We start from the raw sequence: 15,101 nt of genomic DNA on the forward strand, positions 1-15,101 counted from the left end.
GGCACCACTACTAAACATTGGACGGTTCATTTTATCTAAGAGGACAAGATATTTCTCTTCATTTTTCATTTTGGACTTTCTTATTTTACTGCATCTATATTTTATAAGGCAAGTGTCATATCAGGGTATTATCATTTTATCTATGGTTAAGTTGTTTGATTGTTTTGTTTTTTGGTAGACCTTCCAAAAGCTCCTAGCGCATGCATTTCTTTCAATTTGTAACTTCACCGTGGATCTTTTGGTACTAGAGAGCCTCGCCTTTGGCCTACCAACCTCCGCTGCACGTCCAACTCGCCTTGAGCATGCATTCACGTAAAATATAAAGATTTTTTTAAAAAAACCTACCTCTGTTTCAAAAACTAGCATCTTTCACCTTTCTAAGAAACATTTTGATTTTTCAGAACTTTAGTTCGTTAAAAAAATACCGGCCAATCTGACCCGTTGAGTCGAATGAAAACGAAATTTTGTTGTTTACACGGTTCAAAGGAAATGCCGTAAATAGGGTAAAATCGGGTAATTTCGCCGTTTTTTCACTGTCTCACTTCTGGCCTACCGTGGGAGGCCAATTTGCCAATTGGGCAACCCAAACACTGACAATAAGTTTACCTGGCCAATCAATTATTTTTTTGTGAAGTGTTAACGTAGATTTATATTGTATTTTATTCATAAAAGTCCTTTTAAAACTGCCACTGTTGTCGGGTACATTCGACGCACGTCGGGGAACTTCGCCACCACTGGCGGGTAACTTCGCCGCGAGATTTTGTACTTAGTTTTTCTCCCTACAAGACAATATGAGGAACAATTTCCATTTCTTAAACTCTTCTTGTCCTCAAATTTCTCTACATTATCCAATACTGCAATATTAACACATATTTATTGGCACTTGAATTGAGTGTGATGATGTATGTAAAGTGCCTTCCTGTGGATACATTACAATGCCAATCACAAGTTCATAGCCTGCTGCCCATCCATACCCGAGTCGACTGATTTGTGGTTATTAAACCCACTTACATATTTATTATTTACTTTTCTTAACTTAGTTATATTTTAGTGCTAACTCACAGCGTCTATTGCACACTAAAATCGTCTTTGGAATAATCATAGTATGATGATAGTGATGTGCGGCGAATTTACCCGAGAGTACCGGTGAATTTACCCGAAATTATAGATTTTTGAAATATTGTATTACAATTTTTAGAAATATTTTTCTGACGATAATATACACTGATAATGAAAATAAAATGGATATGGATGACCACAAAGTCAATACAACATTGATTTTGTGACCAGGGCCTTCACATTCAACTGCACAAACTAGGGGAACGTTAGTGTAGGGTTGCCTTTACAATAAAAAAGTCAAGGATGTCACAACATCTTGATTACTACATGTCATTTTGAAGTGCTATAACTCTTAAAGATTTCTCATTTGCTTCCTTCAAACTGAAGCAATACGTACATTCACATCTTGTCTTTTGAATATGGACTATTCCAACGTGAGGGGTGTAAGGATAAATGTTCACCAAGCATTATTTCTTGGGGGTGGAGGGTCGCGGCGAATTTCCCCGTCGGCGAACTTACCCGATTCTTTCACCAAGCATTATTTCTTGGGGGTGGAGGGTCGCGGCGAATTTCCCCGTCGGCGAACTTACCCGATTTAAGCTTTCATGGACTTCCTGTGTTGTTTTTACAGTGTCACGTGACCGTTTTGAGAAATTTGACGTCTGCTACAAATAATTAGACCGGTAGGGGGTAGATATTTTCGTTGGAGCAGAGAAAAAGTGAGTATTATTTCTTGGACTTGTAGAGAGGCCTAGGGTCCACCAGCGGTCAAGTTGATTGAATAAAAGAAAAAAAGGCCTTTTTTATCCGCCGCCACCACCACCATGAGAGTGGAGGGTGAGGGGGGGGGGGGGTGTTGCATGAAGACGAAAGGGAGACGTGGTGACCTTGGGTGACGTAGAGCATCTCAAGGATGCTGGCAGCAGTTGCAGGTGTTCTTAACCCCTTAACGGCGAAGCAAATTTTTTGCTTTTAGATAATAGTTTGCTTTTATCTTTATTATTGTTAACGGGGAATGCAGCGTTTCCACCAAGAGAGCAGTCAGACTATCGCAACTCGGACTTCAATTGTCTATAATCGTTTTGCCGTTACTTGTCTTTTGATGATAGAAGATTTGGTGTTAGGTCAAAGATCGAATTTCGCCGCTAAAAGGTTGCATTGCTACTGGATTTGCTCCCCCCCCCCCCCCCCACCTTTTTTTTTCACCTTAGTATTGTTGATTGCTATTTCCTTTTTTATGATTAGCAAGTGCCGTAGGAGTCTCACAGGATGCAGGAGTACTGCAATTAACCCTTTGCCAGTGACACTGATTTTTTTTGTTTTCAAATAATAGTCTTCATTTATATTATTTTTTAACGCAGAAAAACAAAAACGTTTCCACCATAAGAGCAGTAAGAATATTGATAAAAAGCGCTTTGAGCACGTTGGGTGGATATTGCCCTATATAAAAGCTCATGTTTTTAAATTGTATTTTGTTTTTTTTTTGTCTTTTGATGAAAACGGTAAGATTTTATTTTTGGTCCAAGTAAGATTGATATTCGCCTTTAAAAGGTTAAGTTGTTTTTTTTTTTTTCAGGTTTTTGTTTTTTTTTTCAAATGCCTAGTGAGAGAGAAAAAACAAAACAATCATACATGTATCTGCAAACAGCAGAACGTTTTCATTTTACAATGAGATGGGAAGGGGAAGGGATAACATTATGACAAAAGAGAGAGAGAGAGAGAGAGAGAGAGAGAGAGAGAGAGAGAGAGAGAGAGAGAGAGAGAGAGAGAGAGAGTGAGAGATGGGCGGGGGAATGGGGGGGGGATAGTAAGGGGGAATGGGAAAAGATGAAAGAAACAATGGGTTGCCTGATGATGTAGATCAAAGGAATGTTACAGCGGTGTTCACGGAGCGTACTTCGTGAAACGTTAACCTTTTACAGTGACAGTTTTTTTTTCTGCAGATTGCTTATGCAGAATAAATCGTTTCCACCAAGAGAGCAGTAGTAAGAGTATATTTCGACTCGGGCTTCAATTAAACTATAAATCGCAAAGCTTGTCTTTTAATGATAACATTAAGACTAAGATCTGGAGTTTGGGGAGTGTAAGATGGAATCTCGCCATTAATGGTTAAAATTGTTTTGATTTTTAAAAATATAACACACACACACACACACGAGCGCGCGCGCGGTCACGACAGCGAGGACCATCTATTGCATGTGTTGCAACGGTAAATCAGTTTACGTGTACGTAGATCCTGAGGCGAGATGCCCCGTTACCGTGTACGCACCCCCCCCCCCCCCCCCCAAAAAAAAAAAAAAAAAAAAAAAAGAAAGAGACACACACACACACACACACACACACACACACACACACACACACGCACATGCACGCAGTCTCGCATCCGCTACGAACTAATTTTGCGCACCAATTTTTACTGCACTAATGCACCAAATTGCATTTGGTTTGGCCACTTGGCCTCCTGTAACCAACTTTTTGGCTTCCTCTGACTTTCCCCGTTATATCGTTTTACTCTGGTACCGGTAAAACTTATTTTATTTGGCAATCTAAATATCTAAATGCAACACGTGCTAACGCCACAGATTGCATTTGCTAATGCTTCTATATATACGAATTTTCCTTATCCTATCTAAATTGTTTAACAAATCTAAAGAGTTTTCGCGAGGCTAAGGTGGGTTTGGTGGTATTTGGGCTCCTGCCGAGGAATCTGGCCTCTTGCTATAGCTAGTTTGGTCTCTTACTCAAAAATGATCTGGCAATCCTGCCTGGCTAGGCGGAACCTTGATAACAGAAACGGGACCCACACGATTTCGCGAGGAATTAATCATGAAAACAATTAGGATATAATTTCAACACAACTTTTGAAATTCATCAAGGATTGTCCATTACCGAATGTTTTTTGATAGAAAACAAATGCATCTTCAAATCTAAACTGCTTTTGACGGTAAGCGGTAAGTTTTTATTTATTTTTCTGTCCAAACGAATGATTTGTCCTGGTTATAGAAGCTAAGTATTGGTAACACCGGCTCAGCTCTCTACAGCAAACTCGGGGACCCAAATAATTTTGGGGGTTTGCGAGGGGGGGGGGGGACCTTTTTTTTAATAATAAAAAAGTCTAGTAGGAGATTTGGGAGGGGAGAGACTTTTAAAAAAAAAAGGTTCCCCCCTCCCAAAACCCAAAAATTATTTGGGTCCCCGAGGAGTTTGCGGTAGTACCAATCATTTGACATGCGTTTAATTATTCAATTTGTCATCAGATAGAAGCATGTTAAAAACTCTAGAACAAATAGATTTGTAAAAGGCGCTACCTTCCGAGAGCTCCTAGTGATAAGGGAAACAACTCAAATATTCCCTCAACTAACCCTTAGTAAAAATAAAACCTGGTACCGTTAACTAATTCTTAGGAAAGACAAACACCCGGGCACCTTTACTGAGACTTATGACTAACCCTAATAGAAAAAAGGTCTTCTGAAAGCTCCTACAAAGAGAAACAACTCATATACTATTCCCTCAACTAACCCTTTAAAAAATAGGAAAAAAAACCCAAGTACTTTTAACTAACCCTAACAGGAAAAAAAAACAGGCTATCACATTTACTAAGATTTATACTAACCCTAACAGAAAAAAAATCCTCCGATCTTGAGCTAACCCTAATAGAAAAAAAAAAAACAACAACTTTGGACTGCTTTGCACTACCTTTCAATACTTCACAAATCAAAATGGCGGCTGAGAATCAAAACAATGGAAAAATTAGGACATTTTAAACTTTTACAAATCTATCTATCTTAATCTTTCACAAGTCTAGAGTTTTTAAATTGCTTCTTTCTAGATATATGATAACAAATTGAATAAATAAACGCCTGACAAAAGACCCACAGTGAAAATACGAATTGGAAGAAATGCTAGCGCTAGGAGCTTTTGGAAGGTCTCCCCCTGTGATTAAATATATTTTTTTACTTTCAAATCATTAAGAAAATATTGGGCAATAACGAACGATGTCATCCCAATCGGCGTCTACCGACGTGCACTTATTTTCAGGTCTGATAACCGATAACCCACTTCCTTATGGGCTCATTGTTGTAATGGGAAGCTCAAAATATGACGCAAAAACTTTGTCCATTACTACAATGTTAAACTAGGCCCATGTTCGGATGTCAGACCTGCATAAACGCCGGCTCCATGTGCCGACTGGCTTTGAAGGACTACCAAAAAATGTGAATAAAAAAAAGTTTTACTTAAAATCAGCGAGTTGTTTTCATTCCGATAATACAAATTCATACTCTTTAGTGCTTCAATCATCATTTCATTCAACAAAGGGGAAACCCGAAACGTCCACAACATTGAAGCTTCCATTACATTTGTCATATAGATAGTGTGCGTTTGGCTAAGTTAGTCACAACATTGCCATCCGGAAATAGAATAGACCAATACACGACAAGATGTGTAATATTGGTCATTTATAGCGGGTTATTGATAGTATGCGCTTGGTTAAGAATCTCATAACATTGCCATCCGGAAGTATAACGGAGCAACACACAAAACTGTGTGTATCCATGAATGTTTATAGTCAGTTTAATACAGTTTAGTGAACATTACTCATAAACGTGGATGAAAAAAAAACAATAACAAAGACCTGAGTGACGTCAACTTCGTTCTATCTATGTATTATTTGTGACCCTTCGCCTCAAAACGGTATTAAGTCGGGTTGATTTAGATGTTGAAAATTAAATTTATAGCCAGACATATCAGACTTGCGTTGAGTTTCTATGTTTTATTGAGTAAAATGACAACGATATTTTAGGTTGCTCATGCCAACAATTTATATTCTTGACCAGTGTTAACACTAAATTCGGCTTTGAATCATCTTTGTTAGTCAATAAATTGAACTGAGTCTCCAAAGATACTTTTAAACACTTTATTTACAGGCAAGATTGTTTACAAATAAAACATGATGCTTCCTCTTTGACAGTCACCAAAGAAAACCAACCTATCTCACGTCATCGTTCTCTAGATTACTTCCGTTCAAAATACACAACAAATTGCGGGCTTTTTGGTATCTGTGAAAATTGCCCGATAATTCCTGCTCTTTGTTGCAATAAAGAAATGGCGTAAGAAAATATACAACATTCTCCCCACCTTGGATAATGATGAATAACATGAAATATCCAACTGTCAAAATAATGTCAAACCGCAAAACCGTACTACAAACATAATTCCAATGGTGGAGTAGAGAAGAGAGGGAAACAAAAATAAAAAAGATGACCAGAGTACTACTGGTACAATTTAAACCTTATCGTAATCTGAACATATATGCAAAATCGCGTAAAAAATGCAAAACAAATCCAAACTAAAATGATGCAAGGAATTAAAATAATTTCAACTGAAAAACTATAAAATGCAATCAAACCCCCATAAAAAAGGATAGCAACGCGGCAATAACCCATCTTCAGGAAATGCCCACTCGTTTTGATCAACTCATTATGTATTAGTATTAGTCGTATGCATAAAGCCGCCACTACTGACAACAATAATAAACCATCTTAGCTATTTGGGAGAGCAAAATTATACCATCAATATACATTAGAATAAACATAGCAAACAAGTCTTTATATATAAGACTACTAATCGTAACACAATATAACTGAATATATGGAAATAATAAGATGATACAATACGTCTAGAGGCTAAAAATACATTTAGGCTTCACGGTGCGCCCTGCTCTTGTTCGAACTCCATAATTTTCCTGTCCAACACTAACTCCTACTTCTTTAGGAAGGTTCGAACCATCACTACTTTCTGGTCGCTGTGAATCAGCCTCGTTATCATCACTCATAGACCCTCTGCCTTCTAGTTCAAGAAGATGCAGTCTTTGTATTGGTCTAATAAACGACCCTTTCTTTGTTTTTACTTCTACTGTTCTTATAAGCTTGTCTTTACTGGGAATTAGCTTTGTCACTCTACCAAGTGGCCAATACAATTTTGAACAATTGTCTTCTCTGATGATAACAACATCGTTCAGTTTCAGACTCCCCTTTGCTTTTGCCATAGGAGCATGAGGTAACTCTCTGATATAACTCTGTCTCCAAATAGACCAAAATTTCTCTAACTCTTCTGACCTCGATGCTGCCATTTGGCGCAAGTCATTTGCCGTTACACTCGCAGGGCTAAGGTTCGAACCCATGGCGGCCATGTTTCCACCAATAAGAAAGTGATTAGGAGTGAGAGCTTCCCAGCTATCTAGCGTGTCCCCGACAAATGTGAGTGGACGACTGTTGACACACATTTCTATTTCACATAACAGTGTGATAAGTTCTGATTTTGTAAGGCATCTGGTACTGATACTTTTCTTTAAACTGGACTTAACAGAACGGACAAGGCGTTCCCAAATTCCTCCAACCCATGGGCTTCTAGGTTTGATAAACTTCCATTTGGGACTTTTATCACCATATTCTTCTGCCAATTTTCTTGACGCTGACTGAAAAGTTTTAGCATTATCACTCATAACAGTCACTGGCATACGTCTTCTTGACACAAATCGTTTGAATGCCATCATGAACTGTTCAACTGTTAAACTGTCCACAAGCTCCAAATGAATGGCCCTTGTTACACCACATGTAAACAAACAAATGTAGTGCTTTTTCCCAACAAAGTCTGCGGTAAATATAGGCCCGGCAAAGTCTACCCCTGTTACAGAAAAGGGTTCAGATCTGCTAATTCTCTCCTTGGGGAGAGGAGCAATTGGCTGTTGGCATGGTAAAGAGTCATATCTAGAGCACCTGACACACTGCCTTTTTACTTTTCTTGCTAATGTTCTCAACCCGATTATCCAGAACTCGTTCCGGATAGAAGATATCATGTGTGGAACACCTGCGTGCTTCGATTCAAAAGGCTCACGACTTGTCAATAACTCTGAAACATGACATTTCGGCAAAATAATTGGGTGTTTGCACTCAAATGACGCTGAAGCAAACTGAAGTCGTCCTTGCAACCTCAAGAGACCATCTTCATCAATGAAAGGATTCAATTTACGCAACGGAGACCCCTTAGCCACCCTGTTCCCCAATTGAACTTGTCTCACTTCTTCAGAAAAATACTGAGCTTGAACTGTTCTCAAAAGCACCCTCTGTGCTTTTGAGAACAGTTCAAGCTCAGTATTTTTCTGAAGAAGTGAGACAAGTTCAATTGGGGAACAGGGTGGCTAAGGGGTCTCCGTTGCGTAAATTGAATCCTTTCATTGATGAAGATGGTCTCTTAATCGTTTCTATGTTATATGTTTGTGATGAGAATATTGGCTATTAAGCTTAACTGCTGGTCAAAATTACTTCGCGATGGTGGTGAACGAATCGGCGGTCTCAAGAAGTGGGTGAGAGAGGGATCTAGAAATGACTTTGAGTTTGAAACGAATATTTTGCGTTCGTGGATAGCTCACACGGTAGAGCCACGCTCTCACCTGCCAGGCGGAGTTGTCGTACCAATAGGGTCGCGGGTTCAAACCCCACCACCACCGCGAAAAAAATTTTTTATTCTCTATTGTCTTCTGGCACTTTTCTACTCACTTCATATCTTGTTGTTACCAACATAAGTGCCTGCTCCACTCACTTTTCTGAATTAAAAATTCACCCCATACACCGGAGCATACTCAATGTCTCAATCGTTTCTATGTTATATGTTTGTGATGAGAATATTGGCTATTAAGCTTAACTGCTGGTCAAAATTACTTCGCGATGGTGGTGAACGAATCGGCGGTCTCAAGAAGTGGGTGAGAGAGGGATCTAGAAATGACTTTGAGTTTGAAACGAATATTTTGTGTTCGTGGATAGCTCACACGGTAGAGCCACGCTCTCACCTGCCAGGCGGAGTTGTCGTACCAATAGGGTCGCGGGTTCAAACCCCACCACCGCCGCGAAAAAAATTTTTTTATTCTCTATTGTCTTCTGGCACTTTTCTACTCACTTCATATCTTGTTGTTACCAACATAAGTGCCTGCTCCACTCACTTTTCTGAATTAAAAATTCACCCCATACACCGGAGCATACTCAATGTCTCAATCGTTTCTATGTTATATGTTTGTGATGAGAATATTGGCTATTAAGCTTAACTGCTGGTCAAAATTACTTCGCGATGGTGGTGAACGAATCGGCGGTCTCAAGAAGTGGGTGAGAGAGGGATCTAGAAATGACTTTGAGTTTGAAACGAATATTTTGTGTTCGTGGATAGCTCACACGGTAGAGCCACGCTCTCACCTGCCAGGCGGAGTTGTCGTACCAATAGGGTCGCGGGTTCAAACCCCACCACCGCCGCGGAAATTTTTTTTTTATTCTCTATTGTCTTCTGGCACTTTTCTACTCACTTCATATCTTGTTGTTACCAACATAAGTGCCTGCTCCACTCACTTTTCTGAATTAAAAATTCACCCCATACACCGGAGCATACTCAATGTCTCAATCGTTTCTATGTTATATGTTTGTGATGAGAATATTGGCTATTAAGCTTAACTGCTGGTCAAAATTACTTCGCGATGGTGGTGAACGAATCGGCGGTCTCAAGAAGTGGGTGAGAGAGGGATCTAGAAATGACTTTGAGTTTGAAACGAATATTTTGTGTTCGTGGATAGCTCACACGGTAGAGCCACGCTCTCACCTGCCAGGCGGAGTTGTCGTACCAATAGGGTCGCGGGTTCAAACCCCACCACCGCCGCGAAAAAATTTTTTTATTCTCTATTGTCTTCTGGCACTTTTCTACTCACTTCATATCTTGTTGTTACCTCTTCCCTTCAACTATCTCTTCAACCTTGAGACACTCTGAGTATTCTCTATCTGCGCGTGCTTTCTGACGGCAATTACTGATAAATCTTAGCACCCACGCTACTACTCTGACAGACTTTGAGAAGCCTCCCCACCGTTCAAACGGTAGCAGAGGCACTGCACTAAGGGTGTTGCTTTGTAGTGTCATCTCTTGGCACTCTGAGGAACATATCATGTTGACTTCCGCTTCATCTTGGATTTTCTCTTCTTGACTTTCCTTCTCTAAAAAATCTGTTGGCCCATTTATCCACTCAGACGAATGCATCAAGGTATTTGCTGTCACTCCTCGTGTTCCCAAATCAGCAGGATTTTCTGATCCCTTGCAATGCTGCCAATTTGAGGGGGAAGTAAGTTGTTGGATTTCAGAAACTCTATTTGCAATGAAGGTTTTCCACTTTGAGGAATCACTGCGTATCCAGTGTAGAGCAACCATCGAGTCTGTCCAGCATCTGTAATTTGTTTCCTCTGGCAGTTGTAATGCTTTAATTACAAAACGAAGGAGACGGGCTCCCAACAGACAACCCAACAATTCTAAACGAGGCAAGGTGACCTGTTTTACTGGTGCCACTCGTGACTTGGCCATAACCAATGTCATCCTCTGTCGTCCATCTTCTTCCTTCACACTTGAATACACAGCTGTACAATACCCCTTTTCACTCGCATCACAAAAGCAATGCATTTCTAAACTCTTCTTGTTGATCCAGGTGCACAACACCAAACACCTTGGTACTGCCCATGTCGACAATATGGACAATTCATGCATCCATGCTGAAAACCGTTTTTCTAGGCTGTCTGGGATTTCTTCGTCCCATTCCACTCCCAATATCCAGAGTTCTTGGAAGACAATCTTTGCTGTTATAGTGAAAGGACCGAGGAAGCCCAGCGGATCAAAAATTCTGGACATCAAACTCAAAACTAACCGTTTGGTTACCACAACATCTGTTGGAAAGGGATAACCCATAAATTCAAAAACATCAGCCGTCGGATTCCACTTCAATCCCAAAATTTTGGTTGTGTCACTCTGTGGCATGACTCCATCTCTGAAATCTTTTTGAACTCTTTCTTTTATTGCCAAACTGTTAGAATTCCATTTGCACAGCTGCATGTTTGCTTCTGACATGATTTTGGATGCTGTCTTCTGCATTTCACATGCCTGGTCAATGTCATCTGCTCCAGTGAGAAGATCATCCATGTAGAAGTTATCTTTCATCTCTTCCAGAATCCTTGACTTCTCATACTTGTTGAGATGGTGTCTGACTGTTGCAATCAACAAAAATGGTGATGAGGTACATCCAAAGATCACTCGTTCACAGCGCATCACTCTCATGTTTTGGCCTTCCTTCAAAAGAAACCTCGGTACGTCTTGGTCTTCCTTTTTCAATCTAATTTGAAGAAATGCCTTCTTGATATCTGCTGTCAGGGCTACCGGCCATCTTCGAAATCTAAGGAGGACGTCGGCCAAATTGGGTAACAGATTGGGACCGGCATGAACGCAATCATTCAATGATATTCCATTCGATCCACGGCATGAGGCGTCAAACACAGGTCTGACCTTGGTCGTGACGCTCTCTTCTTTGATTACTGGAAAGTGAGGTATGTAATAAACTGGTCTGTTTTCTGGCTGCATTTCGTCCAAGGGAACCGCATGTATCACTCCTTCCTTTTCAAGAGCTTTGAATACATCAGCATATCTGGTGTCATCACCCAGCTTCCTGTCAAGCTTTTCAACTCTACTTTTTGCAGATTGAAAATTGTTCTGTAACTCTGACTTCATGACCCCGTCCTTCCATGGCAATGCAACTTCATACCTCTGATCTACAAACTTTACACTGTTCCTAAATTCTTCCCATACGGGGTTCCCTACTTCTGCATTGACCCCGTGGTTCGAATCATCCAAGATCGCAATTGCCTCAAGCTCCCAGAATTTCTTCACTGTACTATCACGTACACAACCCAGTGTCAAAAATTGTGAATGGGAGTTTTTGCCCTTTACTTCAGGGGAATGCCATGATCCAGAAAGGATCCACTTACCGAAAATGGTCTCTTGAGCCACAAGTCCAATCTCACTGTTTATTACCTTACCTGGTATTATTAACTCCCAATAATTATCAAGTCCAATCAAAACATCCACTCTCATTCTCTGACCCTTGTCATACTCATCTCCCCATTCCAAATCTGAGCCCACCTGAGACTTAAACTGAGCAAGACAATCAAGATTCACCCCTGGCCTGTATAATGTGCCACAAATTTCACCAATTTCTGTCAAACAGACTTTCGACTGCTTTCCCTTCAGACCCTGAAAGGAAACTTCATAAACATTTCTTTCTCTTTTTTCTGATGGTCTGCCCTCACCAAAGGTGAAAAATGATGTCTCCTCCTTACCAATAAATTTGGGTTTTAAACTCTTCACACAGGAGGATGAGATGTAACTTTTATCAGCAGCGCTGTCAAACAAAACAAAAACGTCAACATAATTGACTTTCACTTTGCAGCTTTGCATGACAGTCTGTCTTCCTGTAAACTCAGACTTGGCGTAAATCACGCAGTTGCCTGACCCCCCCCCCCCCATTTTCATTTGCACTGTCTTCAGCTCTGTTTGTGTTTTGTTTGGCAGCATTCTGATTTTGGTAACAAAACACCTTATGGTGACCTTTATGGCAAATCGAACATTTGAATCTACAATTCTTAGCCAAATGTGAAGGCCGGAAACACTTGAAACAAAGATTACTGTTCTTTGTTTTCTCTCTAATTTTTTCAGTGTCCATTTCCGCCAGCTGTGGACATTTATCACTGTAATGGCTGTCCCTTTTACCACAGAAAACACAAACACAAGCACGATTCTGATTGTCTCTTTTTTCACTTGTCATCAACGCAGACGCAGTGTTCTTCCTTTTCTCGTACGCCACTGCCACCCTTGCTTTTTCGTGTGTTGGTGGCAAATCGAAATGTTGGGAACGTTCCCGTCTTTGAATTTCGCCGTGGAGAAAATCCATCAAAAAGAGTAAGTCCGACTCTCGTTTGTCGCTCGTTCGGGCCCATTCCATACGAAAATCACTTGGCAGTCGACTCAATATCAGGGGTGTCAAAATGACCCCATACTGTTCCCCTGAAATTCCAAAGTTCTCTAAACTCCGAATGTGTGACTGAACTAGGTTGTAAAAAGTCCACATATTTTTCACATTCCTTACGTTGACCTCAGTTGCCAGAAGTTTTTGAATATGGTCGAAAACTATTTTTTCTTTTCTATCGTAACGTTGTCGAAGAATTTCAAGTGCGTGACGATAATTTTCTCCGGTCAAACTTAGTCCTTTGATACACGAAAGGGCTTCTCCCGACAACAGTGATTGCAGATACGAAAACTTGGTGATATCAGGTAGCGTCGCTTCATCAATAAGCGCTCGAAACGAATCAAAGAACGAAGGCCACTCAGTGTAATCCCCCGAAAAACCTGCCAGTTGTATTTTTGGCAAGTTTGCTGCACTAGGATTAAAACGCCCTGATCCATTGTCCTGCGTTTCACTATTGTTAGCGTTCACACTGCGCTCCGGTTCCATGGAGGTCTGAATCTCAACTAGTTTCATTTCTGCAGCCGCCTTAGCCGATCTGCACTCAAGTAGGAATGAATGTTCATTTTCAATGTCACGCTGCAAGTCCTCTTCAGAAAAAACAACAGTTCGAGTTCTTCTTGCACTGATGTTAACTTATCTTGTCGCCTTTTAAAATCTGCCAATGCGTCGGCCAATTCAGCTGAAGAAACGTCGAATCTGGCAACAAGCTGTTTTAGATTCAGAATCTCACGTGAAAGCCATCCTTTCGTTGCAGACCTGCGTTTTTTTGCTTCTTCCATACTAACTAGTGGTATCGAATACACTGGAGGACACTACGTCGCCTCTTCTAACAACAATGGAGGAAAATGAAACCAACGACTGTCAACTGAATATCTACTTGCCTGCTTCTTCTCAAACAAAACACACAGTCCAATTAACGAAAATCTAGAGGATCCCGGTTTTCGGCACCAAAATGTTAGTCAATAAATTGAACTGAGTCTCCAAAGATACTTTTAAACACTTTATTTACAGGCAAGATTGTTTACAAATAAAACATGATGCTTCCTCTTTGACAGTCACCAAAGAAAACCAACCTATCTCACGTCATCGTTCTCGAGATTACTTCCGTTCAAAATACACAACAAATTGCGGGCTTTTTGGTATCTGTGAAAATTGCCCGATAATTCCTGCTCTTTGTTGCAATAAAGAAAATGGCGTAAGAAAATATACAACACATCTTGTTCGTTCCGATATAATACCGTTTTGAGACGATGGGTCACATTTCTTCTTTATTTATTTTCAGTCGGTTAGGACTTGAAATGGCATCCCGACTACCGTCCATGCTGATGCAAGCCATTCGTCGATATTTGCCTTGGTTAAAGGTAGAACCCGCCACCGCTGGAGCCAGGGTGGTGGGCGGCATACCCAGGGCCGGCACAGGGACGGAGTCGGTCAGGAACCGGAGCGACACGATCGGGAGCGGCGAGGGTAAAGGAGGGGGTGGAGGAGGAGCCATAAGATCTTCGGGTGGGGGGCTAGGACAACGATCGGTAAGTCGTCAGAATAGGCTTCAACAGTCATGACGTCACTTCCCTCGTAATGACTCTTAGTAACTTAGTAACTGGCTCTAAACTATCGGAACATTGACGGACGCCCTTATGAAATGTTATTTCTCCGACGAGCATAAAAGTGTATCCAGAGGAGAAAAACATTATAAAATACGATCATGTTTTGACTTGTATACATTCTGATCACATGACATATAACAAGTTCTAGCCAGAATGAAGAATAAAAAGTACCCGTTTTCTTTATTTAGAACCAGGCTGTTTGTCGTTGCTGGGTGACGTGACATCAGACTAGTGAATCCTATTGCCACGATATGATGTTGATACTTACTCACTTACTTACTTACTTACTTACTTACTTACTTACTTCCTCTTTGTTGTTTCATAAGCACACAATGAATTCGACAGTTTGTGCGGCTATGTGGTCTTATGGCATGACACTCGCTTTCGGATCGGAAAGTCCTGGGTTCGAGCCTCGCTCATCTCAGCGCATAGTTGAGTCCTTGGAGAACGCTCTTTATTCTATTTCTCTCACCGTACTCAGGTGTAAAATGAGTTCCTGACCGTTAACAGCGTTGTCTTTGTCCGAAAATAATTGTAATGTCGCCTAACAGGCGACATGTCTC

General features: G+C 40.7%; 2 protein-coding genes across 2 annotated transcripts in view; one reads left to right on the forward strand and one right to left on the reverse strand.

Annotated features, from left to right (window-relative positions):
- Positions 1-15,101, forward strand: part of LOC144980265 (uncharacterized) — a 20,918-nt gene continuing 5,817 nt past the window's right edge. The window contains exons 1-2 of the mRNA XM_078927894.1: positions 1-108; positions 14,214-14,460. Of these exons, the coding sequence (XP_078784020.1) occupies positions 14,230-14,460 (231 nt within the window). The 5' untranslated portion in view covers positions 1-108; positions 14,214-14,229. The remainder of the gene's footprint in view (positions 109-14,213; positions 14,461-15,101) is intronic.
- LOC144979243 (uncharacterized) lies at positions 5,214-13,444 on the reverse strand. Its single transcript, XM_078925852.1, has 5 exons — positions 12,576-13,444; positions 9,937-12,307; positions 6,754-8,218; positions 6,056-6,195; positions 5,214-5,261 (listed from the first exon to the last, which is right to left on the reverse strand). Exons 1-5 carry the CDS (start codon positions 13,442-13,444, stop codon positions 5,214-5,216), a joined length of 4,893 nt encoding a protein of 1,630 aa, XP_078781978.1.

The sequence above is a fragment of the Berghia stephanieae genome, chromosome 9 (assembly GCF_034508935.2).
Source record: "Berghia stephanieae isolate SIO BIC M18660-M18661 chromosome 9, UCSD_Bste_1.3, whole genome shotgun sequence".
In the NCBI taxonomy this organism is placed as follows: Eukaryota; Metazoa; Mollusca; class Gastropoda; order Nudibranchia; family Aeolidiidae; genus Berghia; species Berghia stephanieae.

Coding starts and splice junctions, on each gene's coding strand:
- LOC144979243 (XM_078925852.1), bottom strand. CDS start 13,444: ATGAAACTAGTTGAGATTCAGACCTCCATGGAACCGGAGCGCAGTGTG. Junction 8,219..9,936: donor GGGGAGGCTTCTCAAAGTCT/GTCAGAGTAGTA, acceptor TCACTTCTTCAG/AAAAATACTGAGCTTGAACT. Junction 6,196..6,753: donor GCGCACCGTGAAGCCTAAAT/GTATTTTTAGCC, acceptor TCATTATCCAAG/GTGGGGAGAATGTTGTATAT.